The sequence below is a fragment of the Podarcis gaigeae genome (assembly GCF_964106915.1).
Source record: "Podarcis gaigeae genome assembly, chromosome: 18".
Taxonomy (NCBI): domain Eukaryota; kingdom Metazoa; phylum Chordata; class Lepidosauria; order Squamata; family Lacertidae; genus Podarcis; species Podarcis gaigeae.
Window position 1 is genome coordinate 12,433,001 of NC_139696.1, and position 26,632 is coordinate 12,459,632.

Genomic DNA, 26,632 nt, shown 5'->3' on the forward strand with positions numbered 1-26,632 from the left:
TCTGCCCTGTTTAAAATGTGGCTCTTTGGGGGGGGGGGGGTTACTGGGTTGCTTTTATTTTGATATACCTCTGGGTATAGGGCAGTATATAATTCAATAAATAAATATCACCCTCTGCTCCTCCCCTCGCCCTCCCCTGCCTCGACTGTGGTCCTCAGCATCTTCTCCGGCAGCAGCAGCGGCAGGAAATGGCTCACAGGCCTCTGAAATTCTCTGAAAACAGGAAATGGGGTCAGGTGCTTTTTGACGTACCAGCAAATCTCATCTCCGCAACCAGACGTCAGGAGGTTGGCCTGCACCATCTCTGAGCTCCCTCGAAGGAAGCTCTGCACCCAACCGGGCGCCCAGCGCTGGCCCCGGACTCTCCTGGCATCCTGGAAGGACTTTCCTATGAGAACTCCCAGAAAGGTAAGAGGAAGCGACACCAACCAAAGAGAGGTGGCTCATGAAATGAAGGGATTGCGCTGAAATGGCGAAACTGGCTGCAAAACAAATGGAAAACCACAGAATGGTAGAGTTGGAAGGGACCCCGAGGGTCATCTATCCCAACCCCCTGCAGTGCAGGAATTGCAGCCAAATCCTGGGAACTGTAGTTTGTACAGGGTGCTGAGAGTTGCCAGGAGACCCCGTTCCTCCTCACAGAGCTAGAAGAGTGGCTGAGCAGTCAAACCTCGCAGCTAACACAACTCTCAGCGCCCTGGACAAACTACTCTTCCCAGGATTCTCTGGAGGGGAGCCATGGAGGTCCTAAAGGATCTTCTCTGGCTCCCAGTACATTTCTGAGTTCAATTCAAAGTGTTGGTGCTGGCCCTAAATAAACTTGGCCCTGGATCCCTGAAGGAGCGTCTCCACCCCCATCGTCCACCCCGGACACTGAGGTCCAGCTCCGAGGGTCTTCTGGGGCTTCCCTCCCTGCAAGAAGTGAGGTTACAGGGATCCAGGCAGAGGGCCTTCTCGGTGGTGGCGCCCGCCCTGTGGAATGCCCTCCCATCACATGTCAAGGAGATAAAGAACTACATAACTTTTAGAAGACATCTGAAGACAGCCCCACATAGGGAAGTTTTTAATGTTCGATGTCTTACTGTGTTTTTATTATGTCAGAATCCACCCAGAGTGGCTGGAGCAACCCATTCAGATGGGTGGGGTATAAGTAATACATTTATTATTAATAATAATATTATTATTTTATTATTTTGAGGCGCTTCTTTGTGTGCCCCCTCCATGAGAGCAGCAACCCCAGAAGGAGCGTTTCCTACAGCGTCTCCCCTTGTGACATGCATTCCCCAGGGAAGCTCACTTGGCACCAGTCAAAAATATTGTTCTGCAATCAAGCCTTGAGATGATCAACATTCTTTGTTTGTGGGCCGGGGGGGGGGGAGTAGTTTGCTTTTGTTTTATTATGTGATCTATGATCTCATTTTGCGATTTTATGAACCACTCTGTGATCTTCGGATGCCTGGTGGTATTCAAATTTACAATAACAAACAAGGATAATCGGGTTCCCTTTCTCAGTATATTTTGCCCTTCTTCCAAGTCAAGCATCTGCTTCCAGTCTTAGCCCTTGGACAAAGCAGCAGAGATTTTATTTTTTTTATTTCATTAATATTCACTTATTTACTGCTTAATGACAGAAAGGGCTTGTAAGTGATTTGCAATGATAAAATAAAATAAAATCACAAATGTTGACACATAAATATCCTGAACTAAAATACACAACAGAACAATCCTATTAGAAGGCCAAGATAAATCCATAGTTTTAAAAATGCAAGGAAGGCCCCAGCCCATAAAAACCGCACAGGAGGGAAAGCAGAGACACTTTTCAAGAGAGGAAGGGAATGCCTGGGGGCTGCCAAGATAGAGGACCCTGCAGGCATTTCAGATCCAGGAAGGGAGGGTGTTGTGCTGCCCATTCCTTATTACAAGTGAGTAAAATCTTAGGGAGACTGTTCTTGCCAAGCCATATCATTCCACGCTGGGATCCTGACGAAGTCATTGCATGTATTTGAAAAGCTGGCATTTAATGACTGAAGTTTGTCCGTTTCCCCAAATTAAGAGCTTGAAAGTGATTTTGATAAATTGACTGCAAAAGTTTTGGGTTTTATTGTACTATCCTACTCAGTGGGTCGTACAGACGGCTGTTCTGAATCATGCTTTCCATAGGGATGAGTTTATGGGAGTCGAAGAAAGTTTGGCGAAACACTGATTTCACTTCCCCTCTGCACAGGATCTGAGCTTGAATTGTGACTGGGGGGGGGGGGTGTCTGTCACCTCCAACAGGCCTCAGCAATGCCTCCCGTCAAGGAAGAAGAAACCCCCTTGATCAGCAACAGAAGCAGCAACCTCTCCTCCTCCAAGACAGACGGCCTCCAGGTATATCTCTACCACCAGTTGAACGCGGCACATTCAGCCTCGGACTCAGCCGGCACCCTAAACTTCCCCTTAGGGGAGTACACGGCGGAGGAGCTCTGCATCGCAGCGGCCAAAGCATGCGGTGAGTTTGAACACTTCTCAGCTGGAGCGTCACTTTCTGCCAGCTCTGATGGGTGTCTCATTCCAAAACGCAGAGAGAGTCTCTCGGCCATCAGGAGACTATCTCCTAAGAAGCCCTTTTATTATTATTTTTTGACTTATTAGATTCCTAGTGAGCAACAGTAACATTACTCTCCCACTTTTAAGATTTCCACATGCAGCAGGATCGAAATCTGAGGGGAAACATAGATTCGGAAACCCAGCCTTGCTAAGCCTTGCCTTCTTCTTTGCCAGGAATCCTCCCCGTCTGCCATTCCCTCTTTGCGCTGGCCAGAGAGGACCTCTCGGGGTGGTACGCGCCCAGTCATGTCTTCACCGTGGACGAGTCCTTCAGCCAAGTGCTCCTCTACCGGATCAGGTAGGGCACAGCTGTCGAAACTCAGCTATGACCCACCAGCGCTGGTGCCCTCCTGATGTTTCAGACTACAACTCCCATCATCCACCAACCCGTATTAAACTACAACTCCCATCAGCCACCAACCCATGTTAAACTACAACTCCCATCAGCCACCAACCCGTATTAAACTACAACTCCCATCATCCACCAACCTGTATTAAACTACAACTCCCATCAGCCACCAACCTGTATTAAACTACAACTCCCATCAGCCACCAACAAATATGGTTGTGTTGAACTACAACTCCCAACAACCCCCAACCAATATGGCTGCCTGAACTACAACTCCCATCAGCCCTGGCCGAAACACCTTCCCAACCTCCCCACAAAAGAGTCTTGTTTTCTCCATGCAGGTTTTTCTTCCCCAACTGGTTCGGGTCCCAGAAATCGTTCCGCTGTGGGCTGGCCAGCGACCAAGTCAGTCCGGTGCTGGATTACCCAACCATAGACTACCTCTTCGCCCAGGTGAGTACAACTCCTCCTCCGAGATTCGGGGCGGGAGCGACAACTTGTAGGGTCTGGAGATGACAAATTTGCAGCAACCCCTTTCCCCAAAGGCAAGGCAACTGGGAGTCCCGGGAAAGGGGCATGGAATTTATGGGGACCCTGGGAGCGTTTCTTTCCCATGGACCCCTTCCTCCTCACAGTCCCGCAGCGATTTCCTCAGCGGCCGGGAGGAGATATCCCTGAGCATGGAGAACCAGGAGACCTGCTTGGGCCTTGCTGTGCTGGACATGTTGCGGATCTGCAAGGAGAGGAAGCGGAGCCTGGAGGAGACCTTCCGAAGTCTCAGGTAAGGAGGAGGAGAGGAAGCTCTCCCAGCAAGCAGGTCAGGGCAGGAGGGATCCAGAAAAAGCGGAGGGCTCTTTGGCCCGTTGTGGCCAAACCTGGAAGGGGCAAGAAGCTGCCTCACTCTGAGCCAGACCATTAGAGTTGTGGAGTCGCAGGGTCATCTAGTCCAAGCCCTGCAAAGCCAACCTCTGCTTCAAGACCTCCATGAAGGTCCACCACCTCCTGAGGGCGACCCTTCCCCTGTGGAGCAGCTCTAAATGTCAGAAAGTTCTTCTTGATGTTGAGCTGGAATCTCCTTGGAACTTGAACCCATAGATCCAGATCCTTCCCGCCAGAGTAGATATTTGGAGATGGCTCTCCTCTCTCCTCTCAGTCTCCTCTTTCCCAGGCTAAACATCCCCAATTCCTTCAACCGTTCCTCATCAGGCTTCGTTTCCAGGCCCTTGAGCATCTTCGTCGCTCTCCTCTGCACACCTTCCCACTTGTCAATCCCTTCTTCAACTGAGGTGCCCAGAACGGTACTCCAGGTGTGGCCTGACCAAGGCAGCATAGAGTAATATGACTCCATAGGATCTGGACACTGGACGTCGAGAAAGACGAACCCCTTGAGCTGAAGCTGTGGCTTTGGGTGTGTGCTGCAAGAGCTGAGCTGTGCAAGAGCTCAGCTGCCCACCCAGCTCCTTCAGCCCTTCCTGGAGCACCTCCTCCAGCCAGCCCACGCGCACCTGCCCCTCTCGTCTTTCGTTGCAGCTACAAGTTGTGCCTCCCAGAGCAGATGCGGCTCCAGCTCCAGGCGCAGAACTTCGTCACTCGGAAGCGGATCCGGCGCCAGTTTGGGCAGTCGCTGCACAAGGTCAGCAGCCTGCAGACTGAAGTCCGCTTCCTCAAGCTGAAGTACCTCATGGAGCTGAAGGGCCTGCAGGGGGCCACCACTGAGGAGACCTTCCAGGCCTGGGTCTCTGCGCAGGCAGCAACAGGATCTGCCTGGATCATCCATGTCTCCAGCGAAAAAGGGATCTTGACAAGTCACAGCGGCACCAAGGTGAGGTCAGGCTGCATTGGGCACCCTCAGAGGCCATCTAGTCTGACCCCAGAGTCCGAACAGGGTTCTCGCAGCAACACCTTTCAAGACCCTGCCCCAACCCCCTTCCTAGGGCCTCCAGCGCTAGGCGCACTCTACCTCCCAGCCTGATCCAAGGCAGTAACTCCACTGACTGCACACAGATTTCCCACACTTGCTGCCGGGCAAAGGGAGGCCCAGCTGGTAGCCTGTATGGCATAGTGGTTAGAGCGCTGCACTAGGACCTGGGAGAGCAGGGTTCGAATTCCTACTCAGTCATCCGGGGGACCTCTGCCCAATCGCTGGCTATCGGGCCCCCCAACCTCGCAGGGGCATCATGGGGGCTCAATGAGGACTAGGCTTCCTCCCCCTCAATTCATTTAGTCCCCACATCAGCCCTGCGAGGTGGGATAAGACCAGCCCTCAAACAAGCTTCAGGGATTCTAGGATAAGATATAAGGACTTGCTTGAAAATAAAACCCCAAAGTGGTTGTCACCAATGGAAGCGAAGGCTCAGAAAAAGCTCAATATGGAGGCCAAATGGCCGAAATATTGGGAAATTCTGGAACAAGAGGGAGACAGATTAAAACTGCAGAGCTTTGAAAAACTAAAAAATAGAGTGCGAGACTGGCTTCATTATTATCAGATAATGGAAGCATATAATTTGGATACAAAAATTGGCTTCCAGGTGGAAAAATCAAAATTGGAAACAGAACTGTTAGATCCCAAAATTAAGAACTTGTCAAGAATGTATAACTTGCTGTTGAAATGGAATACTCAGGATGAAATGGTGAAATCGGCTATGATTAAATGGGCACAAGATGTTGGACATAACATTATGATGGCTGACTGGGAACAGTTATGGAACACAGGTATGAAGTTTACGGCATGTAAGGCCTTAAGAGAAAATATAATGAAAATTATCTACAGGTGGTACATGACACCAGTCAAGCTTGCAAAAATTTATCATTTGCCCGATAATAAATGTTGGAAATGCAAAGAGACTGAAGGTACATTCTTTCACCTTTGGTGGACATGCCCAAGGATTAAGGCTTTCTGGGAGATGATCTATCATGAAATGAAAAGGGTATTTAAATATACCTTTCTGAAGAAGCCAGAGGCCTTTCTCCTGGGCATGGTTGGCCAATTGGTGCCAAAGAAGGATAGAACTTTCTTTATGTATGTACAACAGCAGCAAGAATACTTATCGCAAAATATTGGAAGACACAAGATCTACCCACTCTGGAAGAATGGCAGATGAAGGTGATGGAACTGGCAGAAATGACTGGCAGAATCCGAGACCAGGGAGAAGAGTCTGTGGAGGAAGAGTGGAAGAAATTTAAAGACTATCTACAGAAATATTGTAAAATTAATGAATGTTAGAAGGATGTTGGAATGAAGCTATGTGGTTTTAGCAGAAATGTTATAAAGGTTTAGGAAAAAACAGACTGTTAATTGGTGAAAGGAGGGAAAGTTAAGTTATATTATATTAAGATAAATTACAGGACAAAAATTGGAAAAGATGGAAAGGATTTGCTGAAATAGCTAACCGAACTAGAATACAAAAAAGGGAGGTGTGAGGAGGTCAAGGAAACAAGCAAATGAAAGATAAGTTATGGGAAGGTTTTTACTTGTTTCTATTTTTCTGCTTTTTTTGTTTCTTTTTTTCTTTTCCTATTGTGATGTGCTGTTTTGTTTTTGTTTAATATGGTGTTTTTATTTTTTTATTTTTGTAACTTTTAAAACTTTAATAAATATTATTTTCAAAAAAAAATGAGTTGGGGGATTCGAACCCTGGGCTGCCCCAGGTTGTAGTCCAGTGCTCTAACCACTACACCATACTGCCTCTCATGTGCAGAGCCCAACTGTCTCCTCAAGGTGAGCGTAACCAGATATATCTCTCCTTTTTGGCGCATGTGCCCCCCCTTGCAATCCTTCAGGGAATCCACCTGTTCTGCGACTTCCCCGAAATCGCTGACATCACTATCAAGCAACCCATCCGTGAGGGTCAACCTGCGAAGAGCCGCCTGGTCAGCATGACGAAGACAGACAGCCGGGTGCTGGTAGGTGAACCACCATGTTGCTTTTACTCATCATGGAATTAGAATCGTGCCATTGGAAGGGACCCCCAAAGGTCATCCAGCCCAACCCCCTGCACCATGTTCATTGTGGGCTCATTTGTGACAAGGAAGGGGTGAGCTTCCCTAGCATATGAAAGGTCCTGGCATCTCTGGATAGGAGCAGGAATACTGCTGCCAGTCAGTGCAGACAATATTGAATTAGATGAACTCTGTACAAGGAAGCTTCATTTAGCCTTAAATTCAGATCATGAGGACTGCAATCTTGCTTCCTTGTTAAGGAAAGGACCATCGCTGAATGCCAGAGCACTCGCTTGGCATGCAAAAGGTTCACCATTCCTTATTCCTAACTTATTCCCCCAAAATCATATTTTTAAGACCCCTCCCCTCATTTGCAAAAAGTACGTTTGATCCACAAAATGGTAACACCATACTGTCCGGTGTCAAAAGGTAGAGAATTCTGCCCCTGGCCAGTGCCTTTTGGAATGGCTTGCGTAGCCAAAGAAATGGCAAAATCGCAAATTTTATCCTGAAAAATTCAGCTGCGTGGCATTTCAAGAAGCACGAAAAATGCATCTTGGAAATGCCAACGTGGCTGAACTTTCCTCTTGTCTGTCCATCCATTGAAGGGTGGACATGGTGGTTTTGTCTCTTTTCCCACAGGAGATGGAGTTTGGCAGCCTGGCAGATGCCTTGTCGTTTGTCTCCCTGGTTGACGGATACTTCCGCCTGACAGTCGATGCTCAACACTATTTCTGCAGGGAGGTCGCCCCCAAGAGGCTTCTAGAAGACCTGGAAAACCAGTGCCATGGACCCATCACGTGAGCCCCAGACAAGCCCCAGAGTGGGGGGTGGTCACAGAGTCATGGAATTGAACCCCCAGCAATGCAGGAACCTTTCACCCAAGGTGGGGCTGGAACCCACGATCCTGAGAGGAGGAGTTTGGTGCTGTAGCAACTGAGCCAGCCCAGCTTAGACGGAAGACCCACTAGCAGGCGGGACTCTGCACCAACAGAAGGAGGAAGGACGGGACGTCAGGCAGGGCTGGGCTGGCGATGTCTTCAGATCGTCTCTGAGCCGCAGCCTGCAAACCGCATGACGCTCTTCCTTCCTCTGAGGGCAATGTGGAAAAGCCTGTGGGCCTCGCCCAGAATTATAAAGTCTTCCAAAAGGCACCTCAAGACTCGGGGCCAAAATTGGGCAGGATCTGCTTTCGAATCAACTAGCAGGGCTATTGATAGAATTGTAGAATGGTAGAAGTCGGAAGGGCTCCCCATGGGTCATCTAGTCCAACCCCCTACCCTGCCTTCTGAAACACCCTCTCCAGGCAATTTATCGCACTCATCATTTTATTTGTACGCTGCCTTTCTGCAGTTCAAACTGTGCTCAAGGCGCCTTATGAAACTGAAGTTCTTCTTTCTTAAATTTGCTAGCTGCTCCTTCTTGCCCAGGCGATCCAAAGCAAACCCCACATACAGACATTAAAACCAAGGAGGGGGAAAATGCATTTTAAAAATCCCTCCCACGTCTCAAAAGCCACAGATAGTTAAAGGTTTTTACTCATAAGAATGTCGGAAGAGCCTGCAGGATTAGGCCACTTGCACCCTATTGCCCCAGTGGACAAATGCCCCACGCAACCTCGGGATCCAGGTAGTCTGCTTCTGGGCCTAGAAGCTCCCTAAGAGCCCCAGAAGAGCCAAAGGAATTATAGAATTAGAATTATAGAATTGGGCTTGACGATCAGAAGGTCGGCGGTTCGAATCCCCACAACGGAGTGAGCTCCCGTTGCTCGGTCCCAGCTCCTGCCCACCTAGCAGTTTGAAAGCACGTCAAAGTGCAAGTAGATAAATAGGTACCTCTCCGGCGGGAAGGTAAACGGCGTTTCCGTGCACTGCTCTGGTTCGCCAGAAGCAGCTAAGTCCTGCTGGCCACATGACCCGGAAGCTGTACGCCGGCTCCCTCGGCCAGTCAAGCGAGATGAGCGCCGCAACGCCAGAGTCGGCCACGGCTGGACTTAATAGTCAGGGGTCCCTTGACCTTTAGAGTTGGAAGGGACCCTGAGGATCCGCTAGTCCAACCTCCTGCAGTCCAGAAAGAGGCAGCTGTCCCTTTCGGGGATTAAACCTGCAATCCTGGCTCTCACCAAGGGAGACCCAGCATCCTCTTCTGGCAGGGAGCAACCCGGCGCTCCCAAGGGAATCCTGCCCCCAAAGGAAACCTTTTATTGGGGGGGGGGGCAATGCACCCGAGTGTGGCTCTGCATTTGCCGCCTTGAAAAAGAAACACACACTCAATAAATGAATAGATAAAAACCATGAATTTTGTGTCAAATGTGGGGAGGAGGTTTCGCCACCCGGCTTTCAAACGGGCGAACCAACGGAACTTCCTGCCACTAGATCCCAGCTTCAAATGATGCAGATTATTTATTTATTTTTAATTTATGCCTACGTCAAATTTTGAATTGCAGGTCAGAATTCGCCCAAAACAGACTGAAAGCGTCTCAGAACGAAGGCGTAGCACATGTCCTTCGACGAAGCCCAGAAAATTTCGACAGTTACCTGCTCACCATCTGCATCAAGGTGGGAGCCCCCCTTGCTTACCCTGGTCGCACGGGTGAGGTTTGGGGTGCAAATATTGTTTGGCCCTTAGCGGTACCCGTAGAGGAGGCAAGGAGGATGATGAATGAGGAAGTGGGAGAGATGTTCATCTGGAAGGCAAATGAGCTTTTGCTCCCACAAGGAGAGTATGGCGTCTGGGAAGTGGCATAGCAGGGGTTGCCAGAACCTGGAGAAAGGAAATTATTCATAGAATCATAGAATGGTAGATCTGGAAGGGACCCCAAGGGTCATCTAGTCCAACCCGCTGCAATGCAGGTAGGAATCTTTCGCCCAATGTGGAGCTCGAACCCACAACCCTGAGATTAAGAGTCTCATATTGTGTGCACTGACCGTGTACTACTTGAGCATTACTTGCACATAGCCATATGAGTGTGCACAGCTCCAACTGCCTGTGTGCACTTGTTGGATATAACATGAGACTGCCCCTCTGAATATGGAGACAAAGGGAAGGGCACTCTGCATATGCTCCATTGCGGCCCATCTGCAGAGGTGGGGGGCCCCACTCTGCTCTGTCCTGAATGCACAACTGCAGAATGGAGTCTGGGTCTGCTTCAGAGTACCCACTGAAATACGAGGGTTATCTGTCCCCCTGACCCCCCTCAAAGGACAGGTCCCTTCCTTGTATTTTACAGGATTCTGCCTCTATTCTGAATCCCCCATAATTGGAGGCAGAATCCGAAAACTTTGGGAAGTCGACAGATGCATACTTTTTAAAAGCCTGCATCATTTGGAGCTTGGATCTAGTGGCAGAGAGTTCTGCTGGTTCACCCATCTGAAAGCTGAGTGACTTGGGTCACTTGCCATCACTTGCCATTGAAACGCATTCCAAAGCAACAGAAAACATTGCAAATCCTTTTGCAACTTCCATTCACACTAATTTTGGAAGCAATTGCTGTTTTTACAAAAACCTTTTCTCTTCCCCTTGCTCCCCGCCCCACCCTGCCCCACTGCCTGGGGTCACCCCGCTTCCCCAAACCCCACAGACGGACATCGGCAAGGACTTCAAAAGCCTCTTGATCCAGAAGGGCAGCGATGGCACCTTCTCCACTGCTGGGGTGGCCAAGAAATTCTGCAGCCTCCGGGAGATGCTGGCTGTCTGCCAGCGCTTTAGCCTCCAGGCCGACGGGGCCGCCATCCAGCTGGGCCCACAGCGCCCCCCACAGCCCAAAGGTAGGCCCTGCAAAGGAAAATCATGGCATTGTACAGCCAGCAGCCCTCTTCCATCCTGCCATGGGGTGCCCCAAATCTTCTTGGTCCCATAAACTCCTTCTGCCTCTGTTTCTCTGTAGAAAAATCCAACCTCTTGATCGTCCGGGGGGGCACCTGCCACCAGCTGCCCAGCTCACCATCCACCTCACGGAGGGCCGTCAACCAGATGATGTTCCCGAAAATCCAGGCGGAGAATCTGGTGCAGGTAAGAGGGAGAAAGATGGACTTACGTGACGTGTGTCTAAAACACATAAATCTGTCTGCAACTCTCTGCACACAAAAAATAATAATCCTGGGAACTGCAAAGTTGGGAGAAACCCCAGGGGTCATCCAGCCCAACCCCCTGCCATGCAGGAACACACAGGCGGCTCAAGAATCTCTGGCAGGTGCCAAATGACCTCAAACCTCTATTTTTTGGGGCTGGCAGGAACCTGTCTGCCTGCTTTGTGATGGATCATTTCTCCCTCCATTAAAGTCACAAGCGCAGTCAAGGTCAGTTGGCAGCCTCCAGCGGCCCTCTTTCTGCACCCTGGCAGTGCCCAATCTTCTTTCCCCCTCGGCAGTGTGAGAATCTGGGGCAAGGGACCTTCACCAGGATCTACCGGGGCTTCAAGCGAGATCCCAAGGAAAGCAGAGAGGAGGAGGAGGAAGAGGAAGAAGACGACTCGAGGAGTCGCCAGATGGAAGTGGCCATGAAAGTCTTGGATGTGGCCCACTGCAGCTGGGCTGAGGTGAGGCTTGGGAGCGGACACGGGGGAGTCCTGGGAAATCGGGACGGGGAGAAGCTGAGCCAGACAGACGAAGCTGCAGCGTCAGGGCCTCGGCTCCATCTAGTTCAGTATTCTCTGCACTGGCCGACAGCAGCAGGGCATCCGGCAGGGCTCTGCTAGATGCCAGTGTGAAATATCAAAAGGAGAGGGGAACTGAGGTTTCTTGGGAGGTCATACTTCTGTCCAGAAGGGCAGAAAAACTCCCAAACAAATGTGTTAAATCTGTAGCAATTCTGTCGCATCTCCAACAACACATTTTTCTCTTTTGGGGTGTAAAACACTTTTATTGAAAGTTGTTTTGTTTTAACATATTAAACACTGAAACAATCCTTACAATTGTGCAGAAAGAGAAAAGGGAAAAGGAATAGAAGAAGTGTAACAGAAAAGACCCTTTATCACAATTAAGTCACGCATCTCTCATCATTTATCTGCACATAGAAAGGCAAGCTCCCGTATTTTCTCTACCTCTCTTCCCAATCTCCCATCCTGAGAAAACCTTCTTGCAGGTACCTCCCACCTCTACCTGTGCCCTTCCTGTGTGGGTCCTCCTTAATTCAAAATAAAGGAATTTTAATTAAAAAATACAAAAATTAGTACCCCAGGGTCATCTAGTCTGACCCCCTGCAAAGCGGGAATCACAGCTGAAGAATCCCTGCCAGGTGGCCACCCAACCTCTGCTTAAAACCCTCCAAGGAAGGAGAGCCTGTCACCTCCTCCGAGGTAATAGAATCGTAGGGTTGTGGAGTTGCAAGGGCACCCCAAGGGTCATCTAGCTCAACCCCCTGCAATGCAGCAATCTCAACTAAATTATCCATGACAGGTAGCCATCTCAGGCTGGCCCTGGGGCCTTCTGCATGCACAGCAGCTGCTCTGTCCCGGAGCCGCCCTCTGTTCTGCTCTCCTCACCAGCAGAGCCACTCCGGCAAATCACATTCAGTTGGGAGCGGGTGTCATTTTGCAAGTGTCCACAAGGTGGCGATGCCGCTGTGAAAAAACCTCCAGGTGCGCAAGACTCACAGAGAGGCGCCGGGGTAGGGAGGATATTATTATTATTATTATTATTATTATTATTAATACCCTGCCCATCTGGCTGAGTTTCCCCAGCCACTATGGGCGGCTCCCAAATCAAGTGTTAAAAATAATACTGCATTAAATATTAAAAACTTCCCTATTTAGGCCTGCCTTCAGATGTCTTTTAAAAATAGGATCACTGCTTATTTCCTTCACATCTGAAGGGAGGGCGTTCAACAGGGTGGGTGCCACTACCGAGAAGGCCCTCTGTCTGGTTCCCTGTAACCGAGGGAACTGCCAGAAGGCCCTCGGAGCTGGACCTCAGTGTCCAGGCTGAATGATGGGGGTGGAGACGCTCCTTCAGGTATACTGGACCGAGGCCGTTTATGGCTTTCAAGGACAACAACAACACCTTGAATTGTGCTCGGAAACGTACTGGGAGCCAATGTAGGTCTTTCAGGACCGGTGTTATGTGGCCTCGGCGGCCAAGCCCAGTCACCAGTCTAGCTGCCGCATTCTGGATTAATTGCTGTTTCCGGGTCACCTTCCAAGGTAGCCCCACGTAGAGCGCGTTGCAGTAGTCCAAGCGGGAGATACCCGGTAACTAGAGCAGCGTCTGGTTTTGAGTGCGGTTTCTCTCTTTTCCGCAGCCCTTCCTCGAAGCGGCCAGCATGCTGGGCCAACTCTCGCACAAACACCTGGTCCTGCTCCATGGAGTCTGCGTGGGAGAAGAAAGTGAGTCTCCCCCCCCCCCAACCCTATATCCCCACCCCAAGTCTGCACATGGGACTCCTCAACTTGCTTTGCATGTCTGTATGTGCGCTCCAGTCTGTGTCACCAACCTCCACTTTCCCCCAAAGGTACAAAAGCTGTGCAATTCAGGGGGGGGGTTGATTTGCATGCAGGGTGGAAAGAATTAAAGGGGGGAGACTAGGATGGGCCTAGAGAGAGCCTGGCGCCTGGATCAGGCCCAGGGGGGTACCTAGCCCAGCCTCCTCACAGCAGTAAAATGCCCGATAGAACCTAGGAATGGAGATAGACTGCCTCTGGCCCTGGAGGTTCCATAAGAGCCTAAGAAGAGACTGCTGGATGAGGCCAGCGGAGGCCCTCCTAGTGCAGCATCCAGGAGCCGACTGGGGCCCCCGCACAGGGAAGGGCCCCACAAGGAGGACCTGAGCAAAACTCTCCTCACTTGGGAGCCCAGGAGCTGGTGCACAGAGGCACAGAAGTCACAAGGGACCACAACGGTCATCTGGTCCAACCCACCAGAAGATAGTGGGCCATGGAGAGCCCGTTTGTCATGCTAGCTTGTGGTCATCACTAGATCTTCGGGAGGGGGAGAGGAGGTCAGCCTTCCCAGGCAGCGAGCCTCAAGGTGATTTGCGCTACAACTCCCATCATCAGAACATTCGGAGAGCATTCACCCAGCTGGTCAGCACTGACTGGCAGCCGCTCTCTGGGGCTTTGGGGCAGGAGACATTCCCAAGGGGACTGAAGCTGGGACCTTCTTCCATGATCCTCAGCCATTCCTTTAAAAATAAAGGTTCTAGTCCTCGTGGGTGGATGCTGGAGTAAGGAGCGTAGGAAGCAGCCTTGTGCAAACTCAGGCACCTCAGGTGCAGCATGGTCCATACTGACTGACAGACGCTGGGACCTCCTGCATACAGAGCAGGTGCTCTACCCACTAGGCTACAATGTCCCTCCATAAACCAGGAAACTGAGACCTCTAATGGGAGTTGTAGCATCCAAAGGGCGCCTGGCTTGGGGAATGGTTTGGGAAGCGGAGAGGGAAGGAAGTGGTGCTTAGGACGCTGGGCGGTCTGATCTGGCCACTTTCCTTCCCGGCAGGTGTCATGGTGCAGGAGTACGTCAGGTGCGGCGCGTTAGACAGCTACCTGCGCAGGAACCAGGCGAGTGGCAAAGTGACGGCCACCTGGAAGCTGCACGTCGCCAGGCAACTGGCTTATGCCCTCAACTTCCTGGTAGGTCCCTCGGCGGAGGAGAGGTGGCTCAGTGGGTAGAGAACCGGGCTCTGAATCTCGGGGTTGTGGCTTCAAATCCCACATCAGCCGAAAGATTCCTGCCTTGCAGGGGGTTGGGCTAGATGTTCCCTGGCGTACCTCTCAACTCTACAAGTCTAGGATTCTAGGATTTTAGCCTGCCAGTCAGAGCCTAGGGTCCCTTTGGCAGACCAAACAGGGCTTTCCCCTTCCTGCGTCATTAAGAAGGCAGCAGTGGAGCACTCTGTTGGTCAGAGTGTGGCAACGCATGACTCCAGGGTTGCAGGTTCAAATGGTCAGAGTGGGCGCTGAAAAGAGGTGCTTTGAAGATGTCAATAGGCAGGGAGTTCCACCGTTTGGGTGGAGGCTGCGTGAACATCCTTGCTTTTTCTCTCCCGGCCACAGGAGGACAAGGCCATGGTGCACGGGAATGTCTCTGCCAAAAAGGTCCTGCTGGCGAGGGAGGGGGATGCTGCCAGTGGGTGCCTCCCCTTTATCAAACTCAGCGACCCGGGAGTCAGTGCTGCCGTCCTCCCCAAAGACTGTGAGTGGCTGAGTCTCCTTCCTCCTGTCCGTCCTTCTCCCATTGTGCTCACAAGAGACTTTGGGGCTCCCAAAAGAATGGGGGGGCCTGTCTCCTTGGCCCTCTAACCCTGCCCCTACTGGGCATGCCCCTGCCCTAGAAAAAACATTACTCTGATTTAAAAACACGTTTATTCCAAGTAATATTTAAACACTTTACTTCTCATAAGGTTTGCTTTTTCTTTAATTTTGGTTTTACTTTTAATTAAATAACAATAATTTTAAGATGACATGCTGCTGCACTGCAGGGGAACCTCAAGGCTGTTGTAGAAAAAAGACAAAAGGAAATTTATGGCGATTTCAAACATGCAGAAAGTTTAAACTGCAGCAGACTGTAGGCTGAAACAAATGCCCGTTTCTGCTTGCCAGAGCTGAGCAAGCACTTGCATGCGAGGAGACGCCTCGAGATCTCTGAGGAACCTGTTCATTTCTCTGTCTCCCATCCCAGTGCTGATCGACCGGATCCCGTGGGTGGCACCCGAATGCCTGGAGGATCCCAAGAACCTGGCGCCTGAGTCGGACAAGTGGGGCTTTGGCGCCACCTTGTGGGAGATCTTCAATGGCGGGATCATGCCCCTGAGGCTGATGGAACCCGAAAGGGTAAATTCCCCGGGTGACACCCCCGACTTTGGGGGTTCGGGAGGGGGGTCTGCACCAGCAGACACCCTTTGCAAAGCCTCTGCAGTGTTAGAAACTCAGATATGTAATCTAATTGCCAAATGGCACCTTAAACCAAGGTTGTAGCCACCACAATGTATTATTATTATTAGTAGTAGTAGTAGCAGCAGCAGCAGCATACCACTTTATATTTATATAATATCTCAAAGCGGTTAAATGACCCATGGGGCCCCTTCCAATTCTACAATTCTATGGTAAATCACTTCAGGGTTCAGCAAACCAACCAATACAGTGGGGCCTCGCAAGACGAAAAGAATCCGTGATTCTTTTCGTCTAGCGGTTTCTTCGTCTTGCGAAGCAAGCCCATTGACAGCTTAGCGGATTAGCGCTACAGCGGTCTAGCGGCTTTTAGCGATCAGCTGTTAAGCGGCTTATCAGTGGATCAGCTGTTAAGCGGCTTATCAGTGGATCAGCTGTTAAGCGGCTTATCAGTGGATCAGCTGTTAAGCGGCTTAGCGGCTTAGGAAAAGGGCAAAAAAAACGGAAAAAAACGCGGGGACTCGCAAGATTTTTTTCGTCTTGCGAAGCAACCCCATAGGGAAATTTGTTTTGCGAAGCGCCTCCAAAACGGAAAACCCTTTTGTCTAGCGGGTTTTCCGTCTTGCAAGGTGTTCGTCTTGTGGGGCACCACTGTATTTCGGCTCCTTCAGGAGGGGATTTATATGTCATCTTTTCACCCTGCACTGCAGCTGAGCTCTTGCAAAGCTCAGCCTAATGGGCAGCTGAGCTCTTGCAAAGCTCATCCCAAGCAACCATTCTGGCTCAAAGGGGTCCATCTTCCTCGCCACAGTAAGGAAGAAGGAATAGCATGGCAGCAGCAGATTTAGCTGAATAAAATAGTTGTGCTTCCTGCAGTAATTTATACCCCACCCACCTGGCTGGATTTCCTCGATCACTCTGGGCAGCTCCCAACAGACTAGTAAAAACACGATAAAACACCAAACATAAAAATGTGGGGGGTAAGACTAGATGACCCTTGGGGTCCCTCCCAGTTCTAGGAACTCCTCTTTCTTTTTGCAGAAGCTCAAGTTCTACCAGGACCAGCAGCAGCTCCCCGCTCTCAAATGGGCAGAGCTGGCCAACCTGGTGTCTCCCTGCCTGGATTACGACCCACGGAGGCGCCTCTCTTTCCGCAGCATCCTTCGCGACCTCAACGAGATCATCACTTCCGGTGAGTCCCCGCGGCTGAGAAGCGCTGTGCAAGGTGCAAAAGTATGAAATGTTTTGTGAAGAAGTAAAAGCAGAATTTACTTAGGTCGCCTGGGTCTCAAAGCGGGAGTTGCAGCAGCAAAATGGAGTCGGGTCCAGAGCTGCAATCTCAGTTACAAAAGTACAGAATCTAAGTTCAAAAATGGCGTCTGTGTGGTCAACTTGGAAGCGCGGCAATGACAGAGATGGCCAGGCAGGAAGGAAGGATGCAGCACTGCGGCTTCCTGCCAAGGCAGACAAAGGAAGTGATCTCACAAAGTTGTCTCTCTAGCAAATTTGACTCTGTGAGCCTAGGCTCATCTAGCAAAACATGAATTGTTGGTTTGGTGGCAAGTACAGTCATACCTCATGTTACGTCCGCTTCAGGTTACGTCCTTTCAGGTTACGTCCTGCGGCGACCAGGAAGTACCGGAAAGGGTTACTTCCGGGTTTCACCGCTCGCGCATGCGCAGATGCGCAAAATGACATAATGTTCAGAAGCGGCGAATCGCAACCCAAGTGTGCGCAGACGCGCCACTGCAGGTTGCGCTCTTTTATGTTGCGAACGGACCTCCGGAACGGATCCCATTCGCAACCAGAGGTACCACTATAGTGATGTACCAAGCTGCCTTTGGCCCCCTGTATCACCCACACTGACTGGCAGCAGCAGCAGCAGCAGCTCCTTACTGCCTCCTGCCCCACCTGGAGCTGCTGCCGGGGGTTGAGGCCAAGCAGGTGTCCTCCGCGGAGCAGTGGTCCTCAACTTCTCCTTCCCCCAGATTACGAGCTCCTTTCGGACTTCCCGACCAGCAACACCCCCGGAGGCTACGTGGATGTCTCGCTGTGGCAGGATCCCACCCTCTTTGAGGAGCGCCACCTGAAATACATCTCCGTGCTTGGCAAGGTAGGCGGAGTGCGCAGGGCGAGGTCTGCAGTGCAGTGGTCTTTGGAGAGGACTGGGAGTTGAATCCCAAAATCATTGAGTTGGAAGGGAGCCCCCCAAAGATCATCTAGCCCAACCCCCTGAAACGCAGGAATCCCAACCCACAGCTGTCCATCCTATTTGAAACCACACCAGACCCCTAATTAGCTGTGCAAATGGGCGAGCAGTTTCATTGCTGCATGAATGCATTTGGCAAAGACCCGGGGGGAATGGAGTGAGTTGGAAGGGGACGCTAGCGGTCACCCAGCCCAACTGTTGTAAATAAAACATGCCCTTTTCCCCCTTATGGGGTATCCAAGAGCCCATATAGAGTCCTTACATAGGTTCCCTACTGGTAAGAGAAAATAACAGAGACCAACCAGAGAATATTGAGAAGCAAAGCAGCTAATAAGCCTGATCTTTATTGATCTGTTGCAACAGGGTCCTCACTCACCACATGCAGGAGGGAGGAGGACCCCAGAACAATGGCACGCAAGGCCTTATATAGACTTTTGAAATTGCCACCCTGTAGCTCAAGACCACCCCCAGAAATTAATACAAACATCACAGAAGGGGTGTAACCTAAGACCACCCCTCAGATACATCACAGAAAAGGCGGTCTAAAACAGAAATTTGAATGTTGTTTATCTCCTGTCTGGCAGGTTCCTTGATTGGATTTCCTGGGTAGCCTGGCCAGTCTTTTGTAATGATAAATACTTAGTTCCTGGGCCAGGTCACAGGCTCACACCCTTTTCAAACACAGACATGCCCTTAAGACAGGATTTGTGAAGGAAAAGACAATGGGGAGGCTTTTCCATTTTGACCTTGCAGAGAAAACATTTGGTCAGTTTGGGACAGTTTGGGAATCAAAATGGTTCCAGGTCGGTCTTCCTGTGCTGATCTATGTATGTGCTTGGTTGGTACACTTATGAACATTTAACATATATCTAAGACCTCAACATTCCTATCACACAACCCACTGCAGTGCAGGAATCGCAGCATCAGTTTGGGGAGTATTGCGTGTCAGAGAAGTGTGTTGATTCATTCCTTTTAATGAAGAGCATTTGCATCCCGAAATGGTTCCCAAAGAGGCTTATATCCAATCCCAGCTAAGGTGCGGCAGTCCCTGCCATCGGAAATTCCCACTGCAGGCAAGGCAAAGGGGACGAGGAGGGAAGAGGGGGTGAATGAAACTCCAGTCTCAGGCAGCGTGATGGGAGCCTCTAGAACTAGGCATGGCCTGGAGACAGTGGCCAGAGAAAGGTTTTTCTCCCTCTCTCACAAGACTGGAACTCGTGCACATCCAACACAGCTGTCAGGGGCTGACAGCTCTGACAACAGCTGAATGTCAGAAGATTGTCACTGGTTAGAAGTGATTTGGACACAGCTGGAATTGGGGGTGTTATCTACAAACTCCATTTTTGATGTATCAGTTCCTTGGTTTGTGGGGTGCTGCAAAGCTCGCAGTAGACCTGAAGGAGCGTCTCCACCCCCATCGTTCTGCCCGGACACTGAGGTCCAGTTCCGAGGGCCTTCTGGTGGTTCCCTCACTGCCAGAAGCCAAGTTACAGGGAACCAGGCAGAGGGCCTTCTCAGTGGTGGCGCCCGCCCTGTGGAACTCCCTCCCACCAGATCTCAAAGAGAACAACAACTACCAGACTTTTAGAAAACATCTGAAGGCAGCCCTGTTTAGGGAAGCTTTTAATGTTTGATGCATTACTGTATTTTAATATTTTGTTGGAAGCCGCCCAGAGTGGCTGGAGAAACCCAGCCAGATGGGCGGGGTATGAATGAATGAATGAATGAATGAACAATTATTATTATTATTATTATTATTATTATTATTATTATTATTAATGCAAAACCATTGCAAAACTTTGGCATGCGTTTGGAGGGGATCCCAAATCTGGGGGTTCGGAGTTGGTTCTCCAGTTCTCGTGTCCTTAAATCTGCGTGTTGCTGTGGGCAGGGCAATTTCGGGAGCGTGGAGCTGTGCCGGTACGACCCACTGGGCGACAGCACCGGAGGGCTGGTGGCTGTCAAGCGGCTGCAGCAAAGCACATCGGAGCACCGGGCCGACTTTGAGCGGGAGATCGCCATCCTGCGCTCGCTGCATCACGACTTCGTGGTCGCCTACCGGGGCGTCTGCTGCAACCGAGGTGACCCTGAGGGGGGGGGTCTGGGAGGGAGAGGGACAGCCGATTGCTTGGGGAAGGTTCAGCAGAGGGCGATGCAGAGACTGCCCTGCGAGGAAGTTGGCAGCGCTCGGGGCTTTTGAGTTTGGAGGGAAGGTGAGGGAGGGATGGCATGGTCACAGAGCTATAATAGAATCATAGAACTGGAAGGGACCCCGAGGGTCATCCAGTCTGTCCCCCTGCAATGCAGGAATCTTTTGCCCAACACGGGGCTCAGTCCCACAACCCTGAGATTAAGAGTCTCGTACTCTACCCACTGAGCTGCCATGAAATCATAGAATAAATCACAGAATTGTAAACTTGGGAGGGACCCCGAGGGTCATCTAGTCCAACCCTCTGCAATGCAAGAATCTTTTGCCCAATGTGGTACTCGAACCCTGAGATTAAGATTAAGCCCCATGTTGGGCAAAAGGTTCCTGAATTGCAGGGGGCTGGACCAGATTTCAGACTCTCCCATTCTGTAAGTCTATGATTAAGGGTCTTGTGCTCTCCTGGCTGAGCAATCATGAAATCATGGAATTAATGGGGCTCTAACCCAGGACCCTGACATTCAGAGTCTCCTCCCGATGAGCCATAAGCCTTTATCAAATGATGCCTGGCCTGGAGAAGGTTTTCCTGCCTCTTGTAACTCTGCGTCCTGTTGATTCCCCCCTTTTCTTTCAAGGCCACAAGTGACATTGTTCGTCTCCCCCCAAATTAGCACAAACCTTCTGTGTCTCCCCCCAACTTCAGGCCGAAATTCTCTCCGGCTGGTCATGGAGTACCTGCCCAACGGGTGCCTGCGGAACTACCTGCAGAAGAACAGAGAGAGGCTGGACCTCAGGAAACTCCTCCTCTACGCTTGGCAGGTCTGCAAGGTGAGGCCTCCTCTGCAATGTCGCCTTTTGAAGTCTTTGAGATAACATCCTCGGTCCCTATTAATTCTGCTGTTAATTTTGGATGCAAACGGCCTTCTTCATCAATGTGTTTTTCCAAGCTGTTTCATTTGATGTTTTAATGTAGGTTTGAGATTTTGTTCTTAAAATTATAAAGCGGTAGAGACGTGAAATGAATACTAATACCACAAATAATAATAGTAGTATTAACCTGTAGCCTTCCAAACGTTAAAAAATAATAATCCTGGAGTGGGAAGGGGGTCATAGAGCTCATCTATCCTAACCCCACTGCTCAACCATAACATCCCTGGCAGGGGGGCTGTCCAGGCCACCAGCAGAAGAGCCTCCGCTCCCCCTCCTGATGGTGCTCCTTCCACCACTGCCTTGCCAGGGGTTGGACTAGATGACCCTCAGGGTCCCCTCCAACTCCACAATTCTCTGATTCTGTGAATGACTCTTGATCTCGAGGAGCTTCACAAAATGAAATCCACTCTCTGGACATTTATGCCTCTTAGCTCTCATCCGGCCTCTGAAGCCAAATTCATATTTATTTATTGTCTTTTGTAGAATCATATAGTTGGAAGGAACCCCCAAGGGTCATCCAGCCCAACCCCCTGCAGTGCAGGAACCGCAGCTAAAGAATGACAGAAATGCAGAGTTGAAAGGGAAACGGAGGCTCATCTAGCCCCCCCAGCCCCCCACAATGCACCTTTTCCTCCAAGGAGCAAGCCTGGCTCTCCTACCCCTCCTCATTTCCCCCCTGCGACAACCCTGTGAGGTGGGTCGGGCTGAGAGGCGTGGCGACTGGCTCCCAAGGTGAGCTTGTGGCTTTGTGAGGACTTCAACCCAGGTCTCTCCCGGGTCCACGTCCAGTACAGTCATACCTTGGGTTACAGGCACTTCACTGAACCCGGAAGTACCGGAACGGGTTACTTCCGGGTTTTGGTGCATGCGCAGAAGCGCTAAATCACGCTTTGCACATGCGCAGAAGCACCGAATCACAAAACGCACATGCGCAGACACGGCACTGCGGGTTGCGAACGTGCTTCCCACACAGATCACATTCATAGCCCAAACGTCCACTGTACTGTATAACCGCTGCACCAGACTTCTAGACAAATTTTAAAAATACGTGCACACGTCCTCTAAGCAGTTGGCAGAAATATCCCTTTTGCCAAAGGAAGATGGTCCTCATTCACTGCAGAGAGGTTTGGGTGAGTGGGATGAATCCTGGGGAGCAGGGCCGAATCCTGACCCTCACCTTTGTCCCTGCAGGGCATGGATTACCTGGGTTCTCAGCGCTATATCCACCGGGATTTGGCCACCCGGAATATCCTTGTGGAGAACGAGAACCATGTCAAGATCGGAGACTTTGGCTTGGCCAAGATCCTCCCGCAGGACAAGGAGTATTACGTTGTGCGGGAGCCGGGCCAAAGCCCCATCTTCTGGTACGGAGGGGCGGGAGATCAATGGGGGCAGCGGGGGTCAAAATGTTTTCATTCTCCTCCCAGCAGTGGCCAGAGATGTGTTGCAGAGTCGAAGGGATCCCAAGGGTCATCCAGACCAACCCCCTGCAATGCAGGAATCGCAGCAAAGTCATGTCCATGCTTTTCAATGGATCCGCCCTGAATCACTGGCAGCGGAAGAGGCGTGCGGGGGGAGCGCACCGCCCCCAGCAGCACAATCCCCGTGGGGTGCCATTGTGGCTGCCCCCCCGCTGGGTGCCACGCCCCAGGACGCGCCCCAGCCCCGCCCCCACCTGCTCTCTGCCCCCCAGTGCTGGAGCATGAAGCTCCGCCACTGCCCTGAATAGGTCTTGGTCAGGGAAATGGGTCCACAGACGTCCCCTATGGCAACGCCACATAGGGCTGGGAATGCCCCTCATCAGAAAACCCAGGAGAGCCACTGCTGCCATTCAGTGTAGATGTCAGGAGTGAGGCACAAATCGCGCCAAGCCAGTTGGAGTGAACTGGTTTTTTTAGCAAAAACAGGCTCTGCATGGGTGTCAGGCCTAATGAGCAGAGAGCCTCATCTCTGGTCAGTCTTGTCCCATGAAATCAGTTGTCGAGTCCATAATAAAAATTTATTATAAAAAAAAAAGAAATCAGTTGTCGAGTCCAAAAGTTCCCAACTCCCCACAGCCGTCTAAATCCACCACCCCCACCTCTGCTCCAGGGTTTTCCCCAAGCAATCAGAGACTAAGCCAACCTCTGCTCCACCCTTTTCATGCCTCTCCTGGTTCTGGGAGACCAGCGGGGAGGGGAGCTTCTCGCAGCAGGAGGGCGAGACCTCCATGGCTCTTCCCCTCTCTGCCTCTTGGCCTCCCTCCTCTCCAGATTTCTCTTCTGCCTCTGATTCAGGACTTCTCTCTGCCACAGACTCTCCCCGCTCACTAAGCCCTGTTGCCACTTCCCTGGCTTCTGACCCCTGATTGTCACCCCCCCCACACTCCCCGGGCTCTGTGCCTTCTTTCCCTGGAGGTTCCCTTGGGGGTTCCTCAGCCAGATCCTCTCCCCATTCCTCTACAAACTGCCTACATCTCCTCCTCTCCCAGGTATTTCCCCAGCGATCTGAGACTGTGCCTGAGGGCAGCCAACCTCTTCTCTGCCCTCTTCATGCCTCTCCTAATTCTGGGAGACCAACAATCTGCCTCAATCCAAGGCAGCTTCCTGGGTGTAGATGAGTCCCTTGTCTATAATCAGGAGGACCAGCACCTAAGGCCCATGAATGGGTGTCTCCCCTTGTTTCCCCAGGTACGCACCAGAATCACTGTCCGACAACGTCTTCTCCCAGGAGTCGGACGTCTGGAGTTTTGGGGTTGTCCTTTATGAGCTTTTCACCTACGGGAGCAAAAGCTGCAGCCCATCAGAGGTGAGTGTGTGTGTGTGTGTGTGTGTGTGTGTGTGTGTGTGTGTGTCTCTGTGTGTGCAGCCCTTTAAGAACTCAAAAAGAGGTTGCTGGATTGGGGCCAGTGGCTCACCCAGCCCAGTCTCCTGTCCTCGCAATGGCCAAATACACCTAAGAACCTGGCCATCCAGACAGACTGCACCTGGTCCTGGAGGCTCCATCAGAATGTTCCAGATCATTGTTTTATCATATGTGGTGGACAAGCCAATTGGCCAAGGGAAACAGGGGTGGGGTGGGTTTAAAGGTCTTTTGTAAAAATACTGGAAACTTTCCTTTAGGTCCCCAGAGATTTTATTTTTATTTTTTTTAATCTGTTTCTTCATGCAACAAAAATGATGGGATATGCAGAAACGGCAAGTTTAACTAGTAAAATAAGAGATCAGGAAAATATTTGCAGATTATTTGAAGAAACATTGCAAGCAAATTGAAGGAGAACAGGATTAGAGTAAATTCATTAGCATACAATTAAGTTGTGAGATAATGAGAAAGAATTAATATGGAGTAATTAGAATATGCAACAGCTGAGCATAACTAGAATGAACCATGGAAGGGGGCAAGGAAAGCCCATATATATATATGTATATTCCAGATTAGGCCAAAGAGTCCAGCCCGTTCCTGCCAAATCCTCTTTTGTGGCGACCATCTCTGCCTCCTGTGGCAATGAGTTCCATAGTTGAGGAAGGGCTTTCTTTTAGCTGCCCTGAATCTCCCACTACTTCTATATGTAACATAACATGCCCCACGTGACCCTGGCCTTGTCCTCTCCCACACCCTCCCACCTAGGAGTTTCTCCGTATGTTGGGGCACAGTAAACCCCCCATGATCGTCTGCCAACTCTTGGAGCTCCTGAAGCAGAGCCAGAGGCTCCCGTCGCCCCCCAACTGCCCAGCTGAGGTGAGTCCACAAGCAGAGGGCAATGGATCCGTCCTTGTGCCTGAGGTTTCAGGAGGGGTTGGTCTAGATGTCCTCATGGGGTCCCTCCTTCAAGCCTGGGGTGGGATTTAGACCAAGCAGGAGCAGGCACTGAGTCCTTCAGTCTCCTAGAGTTCATGGCTCTAAGTGAGGTCTCCCCTCCCCAAGAAGCATGGGAACCATAGTTTACCCCCAACAGAGCTACAATTCCCAGCACCCTTAAACAGAAATGTACAGAATGGACCCAGCCGTGGCGACCTTCCTCTTCAGAAACTCCACTGAGCTCTGCTCAGAGACATCGCTAATGCCTTGGAGATTGGGGCCCGTGTAAAGCTAGAGAGCACTGAGAGGCAGCGTGGCAGAGTGGTCAGAATGCTGGACTGGGGCCTGGAAGAGGTCGGGTTCAAATCCCCCCGATGTCACCATGAAGCTCGCCAGGTGTGGGCTTGGGAGCCAGTCGCCGCCTTCTCTCAGCCTGGTCTACCTCGCAGGGTCATTGTGAGAATCAGGATGGGGAGAAAGAGTAAAAGGCAAACAATTTAGAGAACCTGAAGGGAAATCAGAGCAAGACACTGATGGAATCTGCAGAATTAGCAAGTTCAGCTAGTAAAGTTCAGCCTCCAAGGAGGATTGAAAATGTTAAAATTGGAAAAATTAAATTAAAAAAATTAAGAACATGTTAATATGCTAGCAGGTTTGGAGTAAGTTCAGCAGCAAAAGTTACTTTGAGAATAAAGTTGAGAAAAGAAGGTATAGAATAATTCTAATATGCAGCAACAAAAGATAACCATGAGAACATCACGGAAGGGTGGGAGGGAAGTCAATTTCTTAAGTGAATGTATATTGTAAAATGTTTGATAAATTGTGTTTTATTTGTGGGAAATTTATAAATAATCTTTTTTAAAAGAATGTGGGGACAGAGAACCATCGACACATCATTGAGCTCCTCAGATAATGCAATTAAATAGATAAATAAAGGATTTATGGAGGGGGAAGGAAAGCCAAACGTTGGCACAGAGTGGAATCGCACCTGGTCCTGACCTCCATCCTCCTCTCCCTCTTCCTGGAGGTTTATGCTCTGATGCAGTCCTGCTGGTCCTTCTCGCCGGCCCAGAGGCCTCCATTCTGCAAGCTGGCGCCCCAAATTGAAGCCCTGAGAAGCAGCTGCTGCAAAGTGCGGGGCTAGCAGGTGAGGAAGACGGGCCGGGAAACTGAATCTCTTAAAATCCAATTTCCGATGCGCAAGCAAAACCACACGCCTAAAAGCCAAACTAAGGAGACCCTCCCCTTCTTCCGAGGGGCAGGCAGCTCTTGGCCCTGAAGTTCTTCCCCATGTTGAGTCAGGATCTCTCTTGTTTGACCCCAGGGATCCTGTGTCCCAGGACTGACTGCAGCAGAGTTGCTGACCTTCTCTTCTGCAGAGTCTGGACCTCAAAGCCAGGACTTCATTCCCCCCCCGCTTCCCATGCTGGGCGCTTTGGGGGTGGCAAAAAGGGGGGCTTTCCTCCGCCTCTCCCTCTCGTTGCTAAAGGATCTTTTTCTTTCCTTCTTTATGGTCGCACAAATTAATAAAATTCTTTAAAAGTTAAAAATAAACAAACCCAAGTCTGCTGCATTTCTCTTTCCTCATCCTCTCCAGGACCGAAGAGCAGGCAGAACTGAACCTCTGTGAGATTTTGTTGCAAAGAATAAATGAAAAAAATTGAGGACAGACGCTGTCATTTCTTCAGCTGAAGTGGAGACAGATTAAAGATATTGCAGTATTTTTGTTCAAGGACAAGCAGGTGGATGTGGCCCTCCAAATCTCACCAGGCGGCCCTCAGAATGATCCCCAGCCCCCCTCCACCCCCTTCTCTTCCTAATGTCTCAACAAAGAAACTGAATTGTAATAATGTTACATGGGAGGGGG

General features: G+C 50.6%; 1 protein-coding gene across 6 annotated transcripts; it reads left to right on the forward strand.

Moving 5' to 3' along the window:
• Positions 1–188: 188 nt before the first annotated feature.
• JAK3 (Janus kinase 3) lies at positions 189–26,430 on the forward strand. Of its 6 annotated transcripts, none has more exons than XM_083720228.1 (25): positions 192–408; positions 2,161–2,491; positions 2,764–2,887; positions 3,280–3,391; positions 3,574–3,719; positions 4,469–4,760; positions 6,719–6,841; positions 7,520–7,677; positions 9,324–9,435; positions 10,458–10,644; positions 10,764–10,888; positions 11,247–11,414; positions 13,115–13,199; positions 14,313–14,446; positions 14,870–15,008; positions 15,495–15,646; positions 16,745–16,895; positions 17,692–17,816; positions 19,804–19,993; positions 20,762–20,886; positions 22,180–22,352; positions 23,658–23,775; positions 24,595–24,705; positions 25,793–25,912; positions 26,090–26,430. In XM_083720228.1, exons 2-24 carry the CDS (start codon positions 2,287–2,289, stop codon positions 25,907–25,909), a joined length of 3,372 nt encoding a protein of 1,123 aa, XP_083576354.1. In that variant the 5' UTR covers positions 192–408; positions 2,161–2,286; the 3' UTR covers positions 25,910–25,912; positions 26,090–26,430. The 6 variants fall into 6 exon arrangements, 5 of the variants coding, with proteins under 5 accessions (XP_083576354.1, XP_083576355.1, XP_083576352.1 ...); XM_083720229.1 differs by having other exon boundaries at positions 2,225–2,491; XM_083720226.1 differs by having other exon boundaries at positions 25,793–26,430.
• The last annotated feature ends 202 nt before the right edge of the window (positions 26,431–26,632 follow it).

Excerpts from the sequence above, each read along its gene's own strand:
- JAK3 (XM_083720226.1), top strand. The coding sequence starts at position 2,287 with ATGCCTCCCGTCAAGGAAGAAGAAACCCCCTTGATCAGCAACAGAAGC. Across the intron at positions 4,761-6,718 it reads CAAGTCACAGCGGCACCAAG|GGAATCCACCTGTTCTGCGA; the intron begins GTGAGGTCAGGC and ends GCAATCCTTCAG. Across the intron at positions 16,896-17,691 it reads CAACGAGATCATCACTTCCG|ATTACGAGCTCCTTTCGGAC; the intron begins GTGAGTCCCCGC and ends TCCTTCCCCCAG.